Consider the following 12723-nt stretch of genomic DNA (forward strand, 5'->3'; position numbering starts at 1 on the left):
TAGATGGAGAGATGGGGTAGGTGGAGAGATGGATGGAGAGATGGGGTAGATGGAGAGATGGGGTAGATGGAGTAGATGGGAAATGGATGGAGAGATGGGGTAGATGGAGAGATGGGGTAGATGGAGAGATGGGGGGTGGAGAGATGGGGGTGGAGAGATGGGGTAGGTGGAGAGATGGGGTAGGTGGAGAGATGGGGTAGGTGGAGAGATGGGGTAGGTGGAGAGATGGGGTAGATGGAGAGATGGGGTAGATGGAGAGATGGGGTAGGTGGAGAGATGGGGTAGGTGGAGAGATGGGGTAGGTGGAGAGATGGGGTAGATGGAGAGATGGGGTAGATGGAGAGATGGGGTAGATGGAGAGATGGGGTAGATGGAGAGATGGGGTAGATGGAGAGATGGGGTAGTGGAGAGATGGGGTAGATGAAGATGGGGATAGATGGAGAAGATGGGGTAGATGGAGAGATGGGGTAGATGGAGAGATGGATGGATGGAGAGATGGGGTAGATGGAGAGATGGGAGTAGATGAGAGAATGGATGGATGGATGAATAGATGGGGTAGGTGGAGAGATGAATGGAGGATGGGGTAGATGGAGAGATTAATGGAGAGATGGGGATAGATGGAGAGATGGATGGATGGGGTAGATGGGGTAGATGGAGAGATGGGAGGTAGATGGATGGGTGGAGAGATGGGGTAGATGGAGAGATGGGGTAGATGGATGGAGAGATGGGTTAGATGGAGAGATGGGGTTAGATGGATGGGGTAGATGGAGAGATGGGGTAGATGGAGAGATAATGGGTAGATGGAGAGATGGGGTAGATGGAGAGATGGGGATAGATGGAGAGATGGGGTAGATGGAGAGATGGGGTGGAGAGAGATGGAGAGATGGAGGTGGAGAGATGGGGTAGGTGGAGAGATGGGGATGGAGGGGTGGAGAGAGGTGGAGAGATGGGGTAGGTGGAGAGATGGGGTAGGTGGAGAGATGGGGTAGATGGAGAGATGGGGTAGATGGAGAGATGGGGTAGATGGAGAGATGGGGTAGATGGAGAGATGGGGTAGATGGAGAGATGGGGTAGATGGAGAGATGGGGTAGATGGATGGGGTAGATGGAGAATGGGGTAGATGGAGAGATGGGGATAGATGGAGAGATGGGGTAGGTGGAGAGATGGATGGAGAGATGGGGTAGGTGGAGAGATGGGGTAGATGGAGAGATGGGGTAGGTGGAGAAATGGATGGAGAGATGGGTAGATGGAGGATGGAGGTGGAGATGGGGTAGGTGGAGAGATGGGGTGGAGAGATGGATGGAGAGATGGGGTAGGTGGAGAGAGAGGTGGAGAGATGGGGTAGATGGAGAGATGGAGAGATGGGGTAGATGGAGAGATGGGGTAGGTGGAGAGATGGGGTAGGTGGAGAGATGGGGTAGGTGGAGAGATGGGGTGATGGAGAGATGGGGATAGATGGGGTAGATGGAGAGATGATGGGGTAGATGGAGAGATGGGGTAGATGGAGAGATGGGGTAGATGAATGGAGAGATGAATGGATGGGGATGAATGGATGGAGAGATGAATGGATGGAGGATGGATGAATAGATAGGGGGAATGGATGGAGAGATAGATGGGATGAATGGATGGAGAGATGAATGGATGGAGAGATGAATGGATGGAGAGATGAATGGATGAATAGATGGGGTAGGTGGATGAATGGGTGGAGAGATGGGGTAGATGGAGGATTAATGGGTGGAGAGATGGGGTAGATGGAGAGATGGGTGGAGAGATGGGGTAGATGGATGGGTGGAGAGATGGGGTAGATGGAGAGATTAATGGGTGGAGAGATGGGGTAGATGGAGAGATTAATGGGGGTAGATGGAGAGATGAGATGGGGGATGGAGAGATTAATGAATGGATGGAGAGATGGGGTAGATGGAGAGAATAGATGGGGTAGATGGAGAGATTAATGGGTGGAGAGATGGGGTAGATGGAGAGATTAATGGGTGGAGAGATGGGGATAGATGGAGATGGGGTAGATGGAGAGGGAGTGATATCAGTCATACCTCTTTGGTAGACTGATCCTGCAGAGTCTTTACAGTGTTCTGCAGTTCTGAAAAGGAGAAGAAGAAGTGAGCGAAAGACAATAAAGATTATAATATATATATATATATATTTAAACATGTTTATTTCAGAGTGGTTACAAAGCAACTCATTTCATATAGTTGTGAAAAGTTGTTTTTCTAATAAATGTTTGCTTAAAATGTTGGAGATGCTTAAATGACAAAATGTCTGAAATGTCACCATCCTACCATCCAGGTACTCCCTTGTCAACTGCACAGCAGACATGGTCTCCACAGGTTCCATCCACTCAGTCTCTCCGGTCCTCAGACCATCAGCCAGCATCTGACAACCACAACCAGCAACAGGCTTTAAAACATTACATTAGGTCTATAGTGTGATAGCCTAGTTAAACCAGGCTGAACGGTGTTGCTCACCAGGGTTGGGGTCAATTCCATTTGAAATTCAGAAAGTAATTCCTAATTGAATTTCCTCATTGAAGGAGCATTTGAATTTGATTGTCAAGTTTACTTCCTGAATTGGCTGGAATTTAAATGGGAATTGACCCCAACCCACATCATTGTAATGTAGGTTTAAAACAGGCTAATAGTGGGATGCCTAAAAAAAAAGGCATTTCAAAGTATTATTTTTTGGCACAAACCTGTAGAAACTCCAGCTCCCTGTACAACGGATACATGGGACTTCTCATGTCGCCACTGGACACCTTGATATTCTGCAGGGGGGAGAGGAGTTACCAAACAGTCCCTCCATCCTGGGTACTAGTCTAGATCTGAGAGAAACAGTCCCTCCATCCTGGGTACTAGTCTAGATCTGAGAGAAACAGTCCCTCCATCCTGGGTACTAGTCTAGATCTGAGAGAAACAGTCCCTCCATCCTGGGTACTAGTCTAGATCTGAGAGAAACAGTCCCTCCATCCTGGGTACTAGTCTAGATCTGAGAAAAACAGTCCCTGCATCCTGGGTACTAGTCTAGATCTGAGAGAAACAGTCCCTCCATCCTGGGTACTAGTCTAGATCTGAGAAAACAGTCCCTCCATCCTGGGTAGTAGTCTAGATCTGAGAAAAACAGTCCCTCCATCCTGGGTCAGTCTAGAAAACAGTCCCTCCAGATCTAGATCTGAGAAAAACAGTCCCTCCATCCTGGGTCATAGTCTAGATCTGAGAGAAACAGTCCCTCCATCCTGGGTACTAGTCTAGATCTGAGAGAAACAGTCCCTCCATCCTGGGTACTAGTCTAGATCTGAGAAAACAGTCCCTCCATCCTGGGTACTAGTCTAGATCTGAGAGAAACAGTCCCTCCATCCTGGGTACTAGTCTAGATCTGAGAAAAACAGTCCCTCCATCCTGGGTACTAGTCTAGATTATTAAAGCATAGAACCGGTTAAAAACATTCTGGGCAATATTTTTTCCAATCGCACAAAAACACAAAGTCCTCAGAGTTAAAAAAATAAAAAAATATAAAAAATGGAAGGAAGGAAGATGGAGTGAAGAACGTTGCTCCAAATGAGTAAAAGTCTCTAAAACTTAATCTATAGTACCACTTTACGTCATCACTGATCTGCTGACCACCGAGCAATAACATCAGGAGCTGGATAACAACACAAAACTACTTTTAAAGCCTGGAGAAGTTTATTGACATGGAAGACGATACAAACTACTGTAGCCCCTCCCCCCTCCGAACAATAGGGTATTGTAGCCCCTCCCCCCTCCGAACAGTAGGCTACTGTAGCCCCTCCCCCATCCGAACAGTAGGCTACTGTAGCCCCTCCCCCTCCGAACAGTAGGCACTGTAGCCCCTCCCCCTCCGAACAGTAGGCTACTGTAGCCCCTCCCCCTCCGAACTGTAGGCTACTGTAGCCCCTCCCCCTCCGAACCATCGGCTACTGGCCACAGTGTGTCCATTAATAGTCAGCCGTAAACATGGAGAACCAGGAGGAAATGAAGAAAACAGCTGGACTCCAGACATACCCTACCGTTCAACAGTTTGGGGTCACTTAGAAAATGTCCTTGTTCTTGAATGAAAAGTACTTTTTTTTTGTCCATTAAAATAACATCAAATTGATTAGAAATACAGGGTAGACATTGTTAATTGTTAATGACTATTGTAGCTGGAAACGGCTGACTTTTAATGGACACACTGTGGCCAGTAGCTGATGGTTGGGAGGGGGGAGGGGCTACAGTAGCCGACGGTGCGGAGGGGGAGGGGCTACAGTAGCCGACGGTGCGGAGGGGGAGGGGCTACAGTAGCCAACGGTTGGGAGGGGGAGGGGCTACAGTAGCCGACGGTTGGGAGGGGGGAGGGGCTACAGTAGCCGACGGTTGGGAGGGGGAGGGGCTACAGTAGCCGACGGTTGGGAGGGGGGGGGGCTACAGTAGCCGACGGTTGGGAGGGGGAGGGGCTACAGTAGCCAATGGTTGGGAGGGGGAGGGGCCTACTGATGTTAGCCGACGGTTCAGATTTTTTCATTTGAGAAGACTGGGAGGGGATACTATAGTGATCACGTTTCAGATTGGATTTATTAACGACAAAAAAGGTATTTTTAAAATATTTTTTAAACATTTGAATTCAGCTCTGCAGCACAACGGTTCTGGTCCAACGGGCCAACTGGCTGAAGTTCAAAAACATTCCAAGTTCCTTCATAGAACTCATCTGTGGGACTAATTGGGAGGCACTTCAAGTCCAAGGGCTCATCCAGTAGCCGGTTCAGAACTTTATTTTGTCCGGTCAAAACAGTGGGATTGGGGGAGGGGCTATCCAGTCAGCACAAATGACGGTAGGGGCCAGGGGTTGATTTGGGTTGCAGCCCAAGGAGGGGGAGGAGAGGGGCTCCAGGAGTAGCCGGCTCCATCTGAAGTCCACTGTGACACTGGGAGGGTCGTTTTCTCCACCACAGTAGACCCAAACAGGTTGGGGAGGGGCTACAGTAGCCAATGGGAGGGAGGGGGGAGGGTAGCCTACTGATGTTACAAGCGTGATTCAGATTTTTTCATTTGAGAAGACTGGATACATTTTTCCAATGCTAGTTAAGGATACTATAGTGATCACGTTTCAGATTGGATTTATTAACGACAGGAAAAAGGTATTTTTCAAAATAGTTTTTTAAACATTTGAATTCTGGTGCCGTCAGTCTGCACACACAATCTTAGCTAGCTACCTCTGGTCCAACGTTAAGCCAACTGTCTGAAGTTCAAAAACATTCCAAGTTCCTTCATAGAACTCATCTGTGGGACTAATTCAGATCCTTATTGTCAAAAGAAGCACTTCTCAAGTCCAAGCCTCCTCATCCACCCTCTCTCGTCCCAATTTCAACCGGTTCAGAACTTTAGTTTTGTCCGGTCAAAACAGTGGAAAATAAGAAATTAACTATTGGTTCCAACCCCTGGTACCACGCAGTATGCTGCCACCTTTACACCTATCCAACCCGTCAGATCTACACAAATGCCCAGGGTGTAGGGGCCAGGGGTTGATTTGGGTTGCAGCCCAAGTGTAACCTGACTACTCACCAGAGTGGCCATGGAGAGAGAGGTGGAGTCTCCAGGATCGTCAACACTCCACGTGGCTCCATCTGAAGTCCACTGTGACACTGCTCTGAGATTCGACTGAGTCAGTATTTCAACACTCCACCACAGTAGACCCAAACAGGTTGCTCAACACTGAGTCTCAGCCAGCTGCTCAACACCTCTTGCAACCATCTGGGAGGGAGAAGAGGACAGGGAATCAAGGAAGTGATACAGACCACATAGACAGTCTGGGTTTTGAGTAGGTCTGTTTCAGCCAGTAAATAATTAAATACATATATGAATGGAGGACAACATCAGAAAAGCAGTAAACGCAGCAGTATACCTAGCTCAACACTGAGTCTCAGCCAGTATACCTAGCTCAACACTGAGTCTCAGTCAGTATACCTAGCTCAACACTGAGTCTCAGTCAGTATACCTAGCTCAACACTGAGTCTCAGCCAGTATACCTAGCTCAACACTGAGTCTCAGTCAGTATACCTAGCTCAACACTGAGTCTCAGTCAGTATACCTAGCTCAACACTGAGTCTCAGTCAGTCTGCAGTATACCTAGCTCAACACTGAGTCTCAGCCAGTCTGCAGTATACCTAGCTCAACACTGAGTCTCAGCCAGTCAGCAGTATACCTAGCTCAACACTGAGTCTCAGCCAGTCTGCAGTATACCTAGCTCAACACTGAGTCTCAGTCAGTCTGCAGTATACCTAGCTCAACACTGAGTCTCAGCCAGTCTGCAGTATACCTAGCTCAACACTGAGTCTCAGTCAGTCTGCATTATACCTAGCTCAACACTGAGTCTCAGCCAGTCTGCAGTATACCTAGCTCAACACTGAGTCTCAGCCAGTCAGCAGTATACCTAGCTCAACACTGAGTCTCGGCAGTATACCTAGCTCAACACTGAGTCTCAGCCAGTCAGCAGTATACCTAGCTCAACACTGAGTCTCAGCCAGTCAGCAGTATACCTAGCTCAACACTGAGTCTCAGCCAGTCAGCAGTATACCTAGCTCAACACTGAGTCTCGGCAGTATACCTAGCTCAACACTGAGTCTCAGCCAGTCAGCAGTATACCTAGCTCAACACTGAGTCTCAGCCAGTCTGCAGTATACCTAGCTCAACACTGAGTCTCAGCCAGTCTGCAGTATACCTAGCTCAACACTGAGTCTCGGCAGTATACCTAGCTCAACACTGAGTCTCGGCAGTATACCTAGCTCAACACTGAGTCTCAGCCAGTCGGCAGTATACCTAGCTCAACACTGAGTCTCAGCAGTATACCTAGCTCAACACTGAGTCTCAGCCAGTCAGCAGTATACCTAGCTCAACACTGAGTCTCAGCCAGTCTGCAGTATACCTAGCTCAATCAACACTGAGTCTCAGGCAGTATACCTAGCTCAACACTGAGTCTCAGTCAGCAGTATACCTAGCTCAACACTGAGTCTCAGCCAGCAGTATACCTAGCTCAACACTGAGTCTCAGCCAGTCAGCAGTATACCTAGCTCAACACTGAGTCTCAGCAGTATACCTAGCTCAACACTGAGTCTCAGCCAGTCAGCAGTATACCTAGCTCAACACTGAGTCTCAGCCAGTCAGCAGTATACCTAGCTCAACACTGAGTCTCAGCAGTATACCTAGCTCAACACTGAGTCTCAGCCAGTCTGCAGTATACCTAGCTCAACACTGAGTCTCAGCCAGCAGTATACCTAGCTCAACACTGAGTCTCAGCCAGTCAGCAGTATCAGCAGTATACCTAGCTCAACACTGAGTCTCAGCCAGCAGTATACCTAGCTCAACACTGAGTCTCAGCCAGTCAGCAGTATACCTAGCTCAACACTGAGTCTCAGGCAGTATACCTAGCTCAACACTGAGTCTCGGCCAGTGGGCAGTATACCTAGCTCAACACTGAGTCTCGGCAGTATACCTAGCTCAACACTGAGTCTCGGCAGTATACCTAGCTCAACACTGAGTCTCAGCCAGTCAGCAGTATACCTAGCTCAACACTGAGTCTCGGCAGTATACCTAGCTCAACACTGAGTCTCAGCCAGTCGGCAGTATACCTAGCTCAACACTGAGTCTCAGCCAGTGAAATATCAGAGAAACAGGAAGGACAGGAGCTAGGCTTTACCATGGTCTGCAGTATACCTAGCTCAACACTGAGTCTCAGCTGTGATGTCTTCTCTTGTGTTCCTGTTTCAGCTCATCTAAAGTGATGAATGCTCAACCTTGTCCACAGTTGAACCTGAACATGTACGATAAACAACATGAAAGATCCATCGTCATTGAAACCATGAATTTCAATGTTTATGATATGAGTTCTTAAGTCTAATACGCTCGTCTCTGAGTCTCTGGCCCTTACCTGCACATGTGACGGAGTATAGCTTGACCCCAGAGACTTTGTTGCCGGTGCAGGCGGTCTCTGCTCCTAGCCAGGTGGTCTACCAGCAGGCAGTATACCGGCCATGTCACAACGTACCCAGAGAGGAAGCAGGGGGCCTGAGGGGAGACCGCTGGAGGGAGCAGGTCAACACTGAGTCTGGGGACACAACACTGGAGATACAATGCTGTTCTGAGACATTGTGTACCAAGACAACAGCTGCCTGTAAGCAGAGAACACAGCTCAACATCTGAACAGATATAGCGACAAACAGACAGGGTGCTATTACCATGGTTTCATATGCCATATTAATACAATTGTAAAATGGAAAAACACTACTAACACTAGAAAAACAACAACAAAATGGAGGAGGAGGAGAACAACAACAAGATGGAGGAGAACAACAACAAGATGGAGGAGGAGAACAACAACAAGATGGAGGAGAAGATGGAGGAGGAGAACAACAACAACAAGATGGAGGAGGAGAACAACAACAAGATGGAGGAGAAGATGGAGGAGAACAACAACAAGATGGAGGAGGAGAACAACAACAAGATGGAGGAGAAGATGGAGGAGAACAACAACAAGATGGAGGAGGAGGAGAACAACAACAAGATGGAGGAGAAGATGGAGGAGGAGAACAACAACAAGATGGAGGAGGAGAACAACAACAAGATGGAGAAGATGGAGGAGGAGGAGAACAACAACAAGATGGAGGAGGAGGAGAACAACAACAAGATGGAAGAGGAGTAGAACAACAACAAGATGGAGGAGAAGATGGAGGAGGAGAACAACAACAAGATGGAGGAGGAGTAGAACAACAACAAGATGGAGGAGGAGTAGAACAACAACAAGATGGAGGAGAGGATGGAGGAGGAGAACAACAACAAGACGGAGGAGAACAACAACAAGATGGAGGAGGAGAACAACAACAAGATGGAGAAGGAGAACAACGACAAGATGGAGGAGAGGATGGAGGAGGAGAACAACAACAAGATGGAGGAGGAGTAGAACAACAACAAGATGGAGGAGAAGATGGAGGAGGAGGAGAACAACAACAAGATGGAGGAGGAGAACAACAACAAGATGGAGGAGAAGATGGAGGAGGAGGAGAACAACAACAAGATGGAGGAGGAGGAGAACAACAACAAGATGGAGGAGGAGGAGAACAACAACAAGATGGAGGAGGAGAACAACAACAAGATGGAGGAGGAGAACAACAACAAGATGGAGGAGGAGAACAACAACAAGATGGAGGAGAAGATGGAGGAGGAGGAGAACAACAACAAGATGGAGGAGGAGAACAACCACAAGATGGAGGAGAAGATGGAGGAGAACAACAACAAGATGGAAGAGGAGGAGAACAACAACAAGATGGAGGAGGAGGAGAACAACAACAAGATGGAAGAGGAGTAGAACAACAAGATGGAGGAGAAGATGGAGGAGGAGGAGAACAACAACAAGATGGAGGAGGAGAACAACAACAAGATGGAGGAGAAGATGGAGGAGGAGGAGAACAACAACAAGATGGAGGAGGAGAACAACAACAAGATGGAGGAGAAGATGGAGGAGGAGGAGAACAACAACAAGACGGAGGAGGAGAACAACAACAAGATGGAGGAGAAGATGGAGGAGGAGGAGAACAACAACAAGACGGAGGAGAACAACAACAAGATGGAGGAGGAGAACAACAACAAGATGGAGAAGGAGAACAACGACAAGATGGAGGAGAGGATGGAGGAGGAGAACAACAACAAGATGGAGGAGAAGATGGAGGAGGAGGAGAACAACAACAAGATGGAGGAGGAGGAGAACAACAACAAGATGGAGGAGAAGATGGAGGAGGAGGAGAACAACAACAAGATGGAGGAGGAGGAGAACAACAACAAGATGGAGGAGAAGATGGAGGAGGAGGAGAACAACAACAAGATGGAGGAGAAGGAGAACAACAACAAGATGGAGGAGGAGGAGAACAACAACAAGATGGAGGAGAAGATGGAGGAGGAGGAGAACAACAACAAGATGGAGGAGGAGGAGAACAACAACAAGATGGAGGAGAAGATGGAGGAGGAGGAGAACAACAACAAGATGGAGGAGGAGGAGAACAACAACAAGATGGAGGAGGAGGAGAACAACAACAAGATGGAGGAGGAGGAGAACAACAACAAGATGGAAGAGGAGTAGAACAACAACAAGATGGAGGAGAAGATGGAGGAGGAGGAGAACAACAACAAGATGGAGGAGAAGATGGAGGAGGAGTAGAACAACAACAAGATGGAGGAGGAGGAGAACAACAACAAGATGGAGGAGAAGATGGAGGAGGAGAACAACAACAAGATGGAGGAGAAGATGGAGGAGGAGAACAACAACAAGATGGAGGAGGAGGAGAACAACAAGATGGAGGAGAAGATGGAGAACAACAACAAGATGGAGGAGGAGAAGATGGAGTAGAACAACAACAAGATGGAGGAGGAGAAGATGAGGAGGAGAACAACAACAAGATGGAGAACAACAAGATGGAGGAGAACAACAACAAGATGGAGGAGGAGAAGATGGAGAAGAAGAACAACAAGATGGAGGAGGAGACCTTGCTTTCATGATGGTGAGAGGCTGTGGCCCCAACTCTATCTTGACTTCATGATTTGTCTCATCGTCAGAGTGCGTCTCATCGTCAGAGTGCGTCTCATCCATTTTGTCATCTTCAGGGTCGATCTGTGGGGCCTTGACACATTAAAATAGCGGATCAATATTAGAACGATTGGGTGAATTGATTGTCTCATGGAAATACAGTACAATAATACAAAACGAACTTACCGTTTTCTCACAGATGAAGACTGGTCTGTCACCGGTGTAGATGTTGTGGAGATGTTTCCCTCCATTCACTCTCAGTATCTGGATGTCTTCCTCATATATACAGGAGTCTTTGCAGTCATCTTGAAGAGACCTAAAATCATAAATGCATCAAATAAATAAACATTGCTGATTGGCTGAACCAGTATCTGGGCAGAAGGAGGAGGAGATTATGAACATAACAAGTATCCTCTCTAGCCCAGTTAGCTACCAGTAAATTGTCCCATTAGACAAAATACAATAGTGACCAATAGTCACCAAATGTAGAGTTTCGCTGAGCAACTATCATCATTTAGTGCTGTCATGACGTTGGCCTGATAAATACCTCTTCCCCCCTTTTTCCTCTCTCTACCCTACTGATGTTACATTTGCAAAACCCTTGGTTAACAGAGATTCTGGCAACATCAGAAGTTGGGGGGAAATTAACTATATTCTGGTAATCCGACCAACAAATTCTTATTTTCAATGACGGCCTAGGAACAGTGGATTAACTGCCTGTTCAGGGGCAGAACGACAAATTTGTACCGTGTCAGCTCGGGGGGTTGGAACATGCAACCTTCCGGTTACTGGTCCAACGCTCTAACATCATCAACCATGTGTAGTTAACTAGTGATTATGATTGATTGTTTTTTATAAGATAAGTTTAATGCTAGCTAGCAACTTACCTTGGCTTACTGCATTTGCATAACAGGCAGTCTCCTTGTGGAGTGCAACGAGAGAGAGGCAGGTCGTTATTGTGTTGGACTAGTTAACTGTAAGGTTGCAAGATTACCATTCTGATTAATCGGTCGACCTCCAGACACGACAAAACCTATTCCCTCCCCAGGAGACTGAAAAGACTTGGGATGGGTCCCCATATCCTCAAAAGGTTCTACAGCTGCACCATCGAACGCATCCTGACCAGTTGCATCACCGCCTGGTATGGCAACTGCTCGGCATCTGACCGTAAGGCGCTACAGAGGGTAGTACGTACGGCCCAGTACATCACTGGGGTCAAGCTTCCTGCCATCCAGGACCTATATAATAGGCAGTGTCAAAGGAAAGTCCATAAAATTGTCAGAGACTCCAGTCACCCAAGTCATAGACTGTTCTCTCTGCTACCGCATGGCAAGTGGTACCGGAGCACCAAGTCTAGGTCCAGGAGGCTCCTTAACAGCCATAAGACTCCTGAACAATTAATAAAATCGTCACCCCCCTTCCCTTTTGTACACTGTTGCTACTCTCTGTTTATTATCTATGCATAGTCACTTTAACTCCACCTACATGTACAGATTACCTCAACTAGCCTGTACCCCTCCACATTGACTCTGTACCGTAACACCCTGTATATAGCCTCCCCATTGACTCTGTACCGTAACACCCTGTATATAGCCTCCACATTGACTCTGTACCATAACACCCTGTATATAGCCTCCACATTGACTCTGTACCGGTACCCCCTGTATATAGCCTCCACACTGACTCTGTACCATAACACCCTGTATATAGCCTCCACATTGACTCTGTACCGTAACACCCTGTATATAGCCTCCACATTGACTCTGTACCATAACACCCTGTATATAGCCTCCACATTGACTCTGTACCGTAATACCCTGTATATAGCTTCCACATTGACTCTGTACCATAACACCCTGTATATAGCTTCCACATTGACTCTGTACCATAACACCCTGTATATAGCCTCCACATTGACTCTGTACCATAACACCCTGTATATAGCCTCCACATTGACTCTGTACCGATACCCCCTGTATATAGCCTCCACATTGACTCTGTACCATAACACCCTGTATATAGCCTCCACATTGACTCTGTACCATAACACCCTGTATATAGCCTCCACATTGACTCTGTACCATAACACCCTGTATATAGCCTCCACATTGACTCTGTACCATAACACCCTGTATATAGCCTCCACAT

General features: G+C 47.4%; 1 protein-coding gene across 1 annotated transcript in view; it reads right to left on the minus strand.

Annotated features, from left to right (window-relative positions):
- Positions 1 to 12723, minus strand: part of LOC124037370 (protein zwilch homolog) — a 34943-nt gene that overhangs the window by 20262 nt on the left and 1958 nt on the right. Inside the window, exons 2-8 of the mRNA XM_046352073.1 lie at positions 10762 to 10891; positions 10535 to 10668; positions 8100 to 8170; positions 5568 to 5629; positions 2705 to 2776; positions 2295 to 2388; positions 2049 to 2095 (exon numbers count right to left, since the gene is read on the minus strand). Coding sequence (XP_046208029.1) covers positions 2049 to 2095; positions 2295 to 2388; positions 2705 to 2776; positions 5568 to 5629; positions 8100 to 8170; positions 10535 to 10668; positions 10762 to 10891 — 610 coding nt within the window. The remainder of the gene's footprint in view (positions 1 to 2048; positions 2096 to 2294; positions 2389 to 2704; positions 2777 to 5567; positions 5630 to 8099; positions 8171 to 10534; positions 10669 to 10761; positions 10892 to 12723) is intronic.

This window comes from Oncorhynchus gorbuscha, linkage group LG06, assembly GCF_021184085.1.
Source record: "Oncorhynchus gorbuscha isolate QuinsamMale2020 ecotype Even-year linkage group LG06, OgorEven_v1.0, whole genome shotgun sequence".
Lineage (NCBI taxonomy): Eukaryota > Metazoa > Chordata > Actinopteri > Salmoniformes > Salmonidae > Oncorhynchus > Oncorhynchus gorbuscha.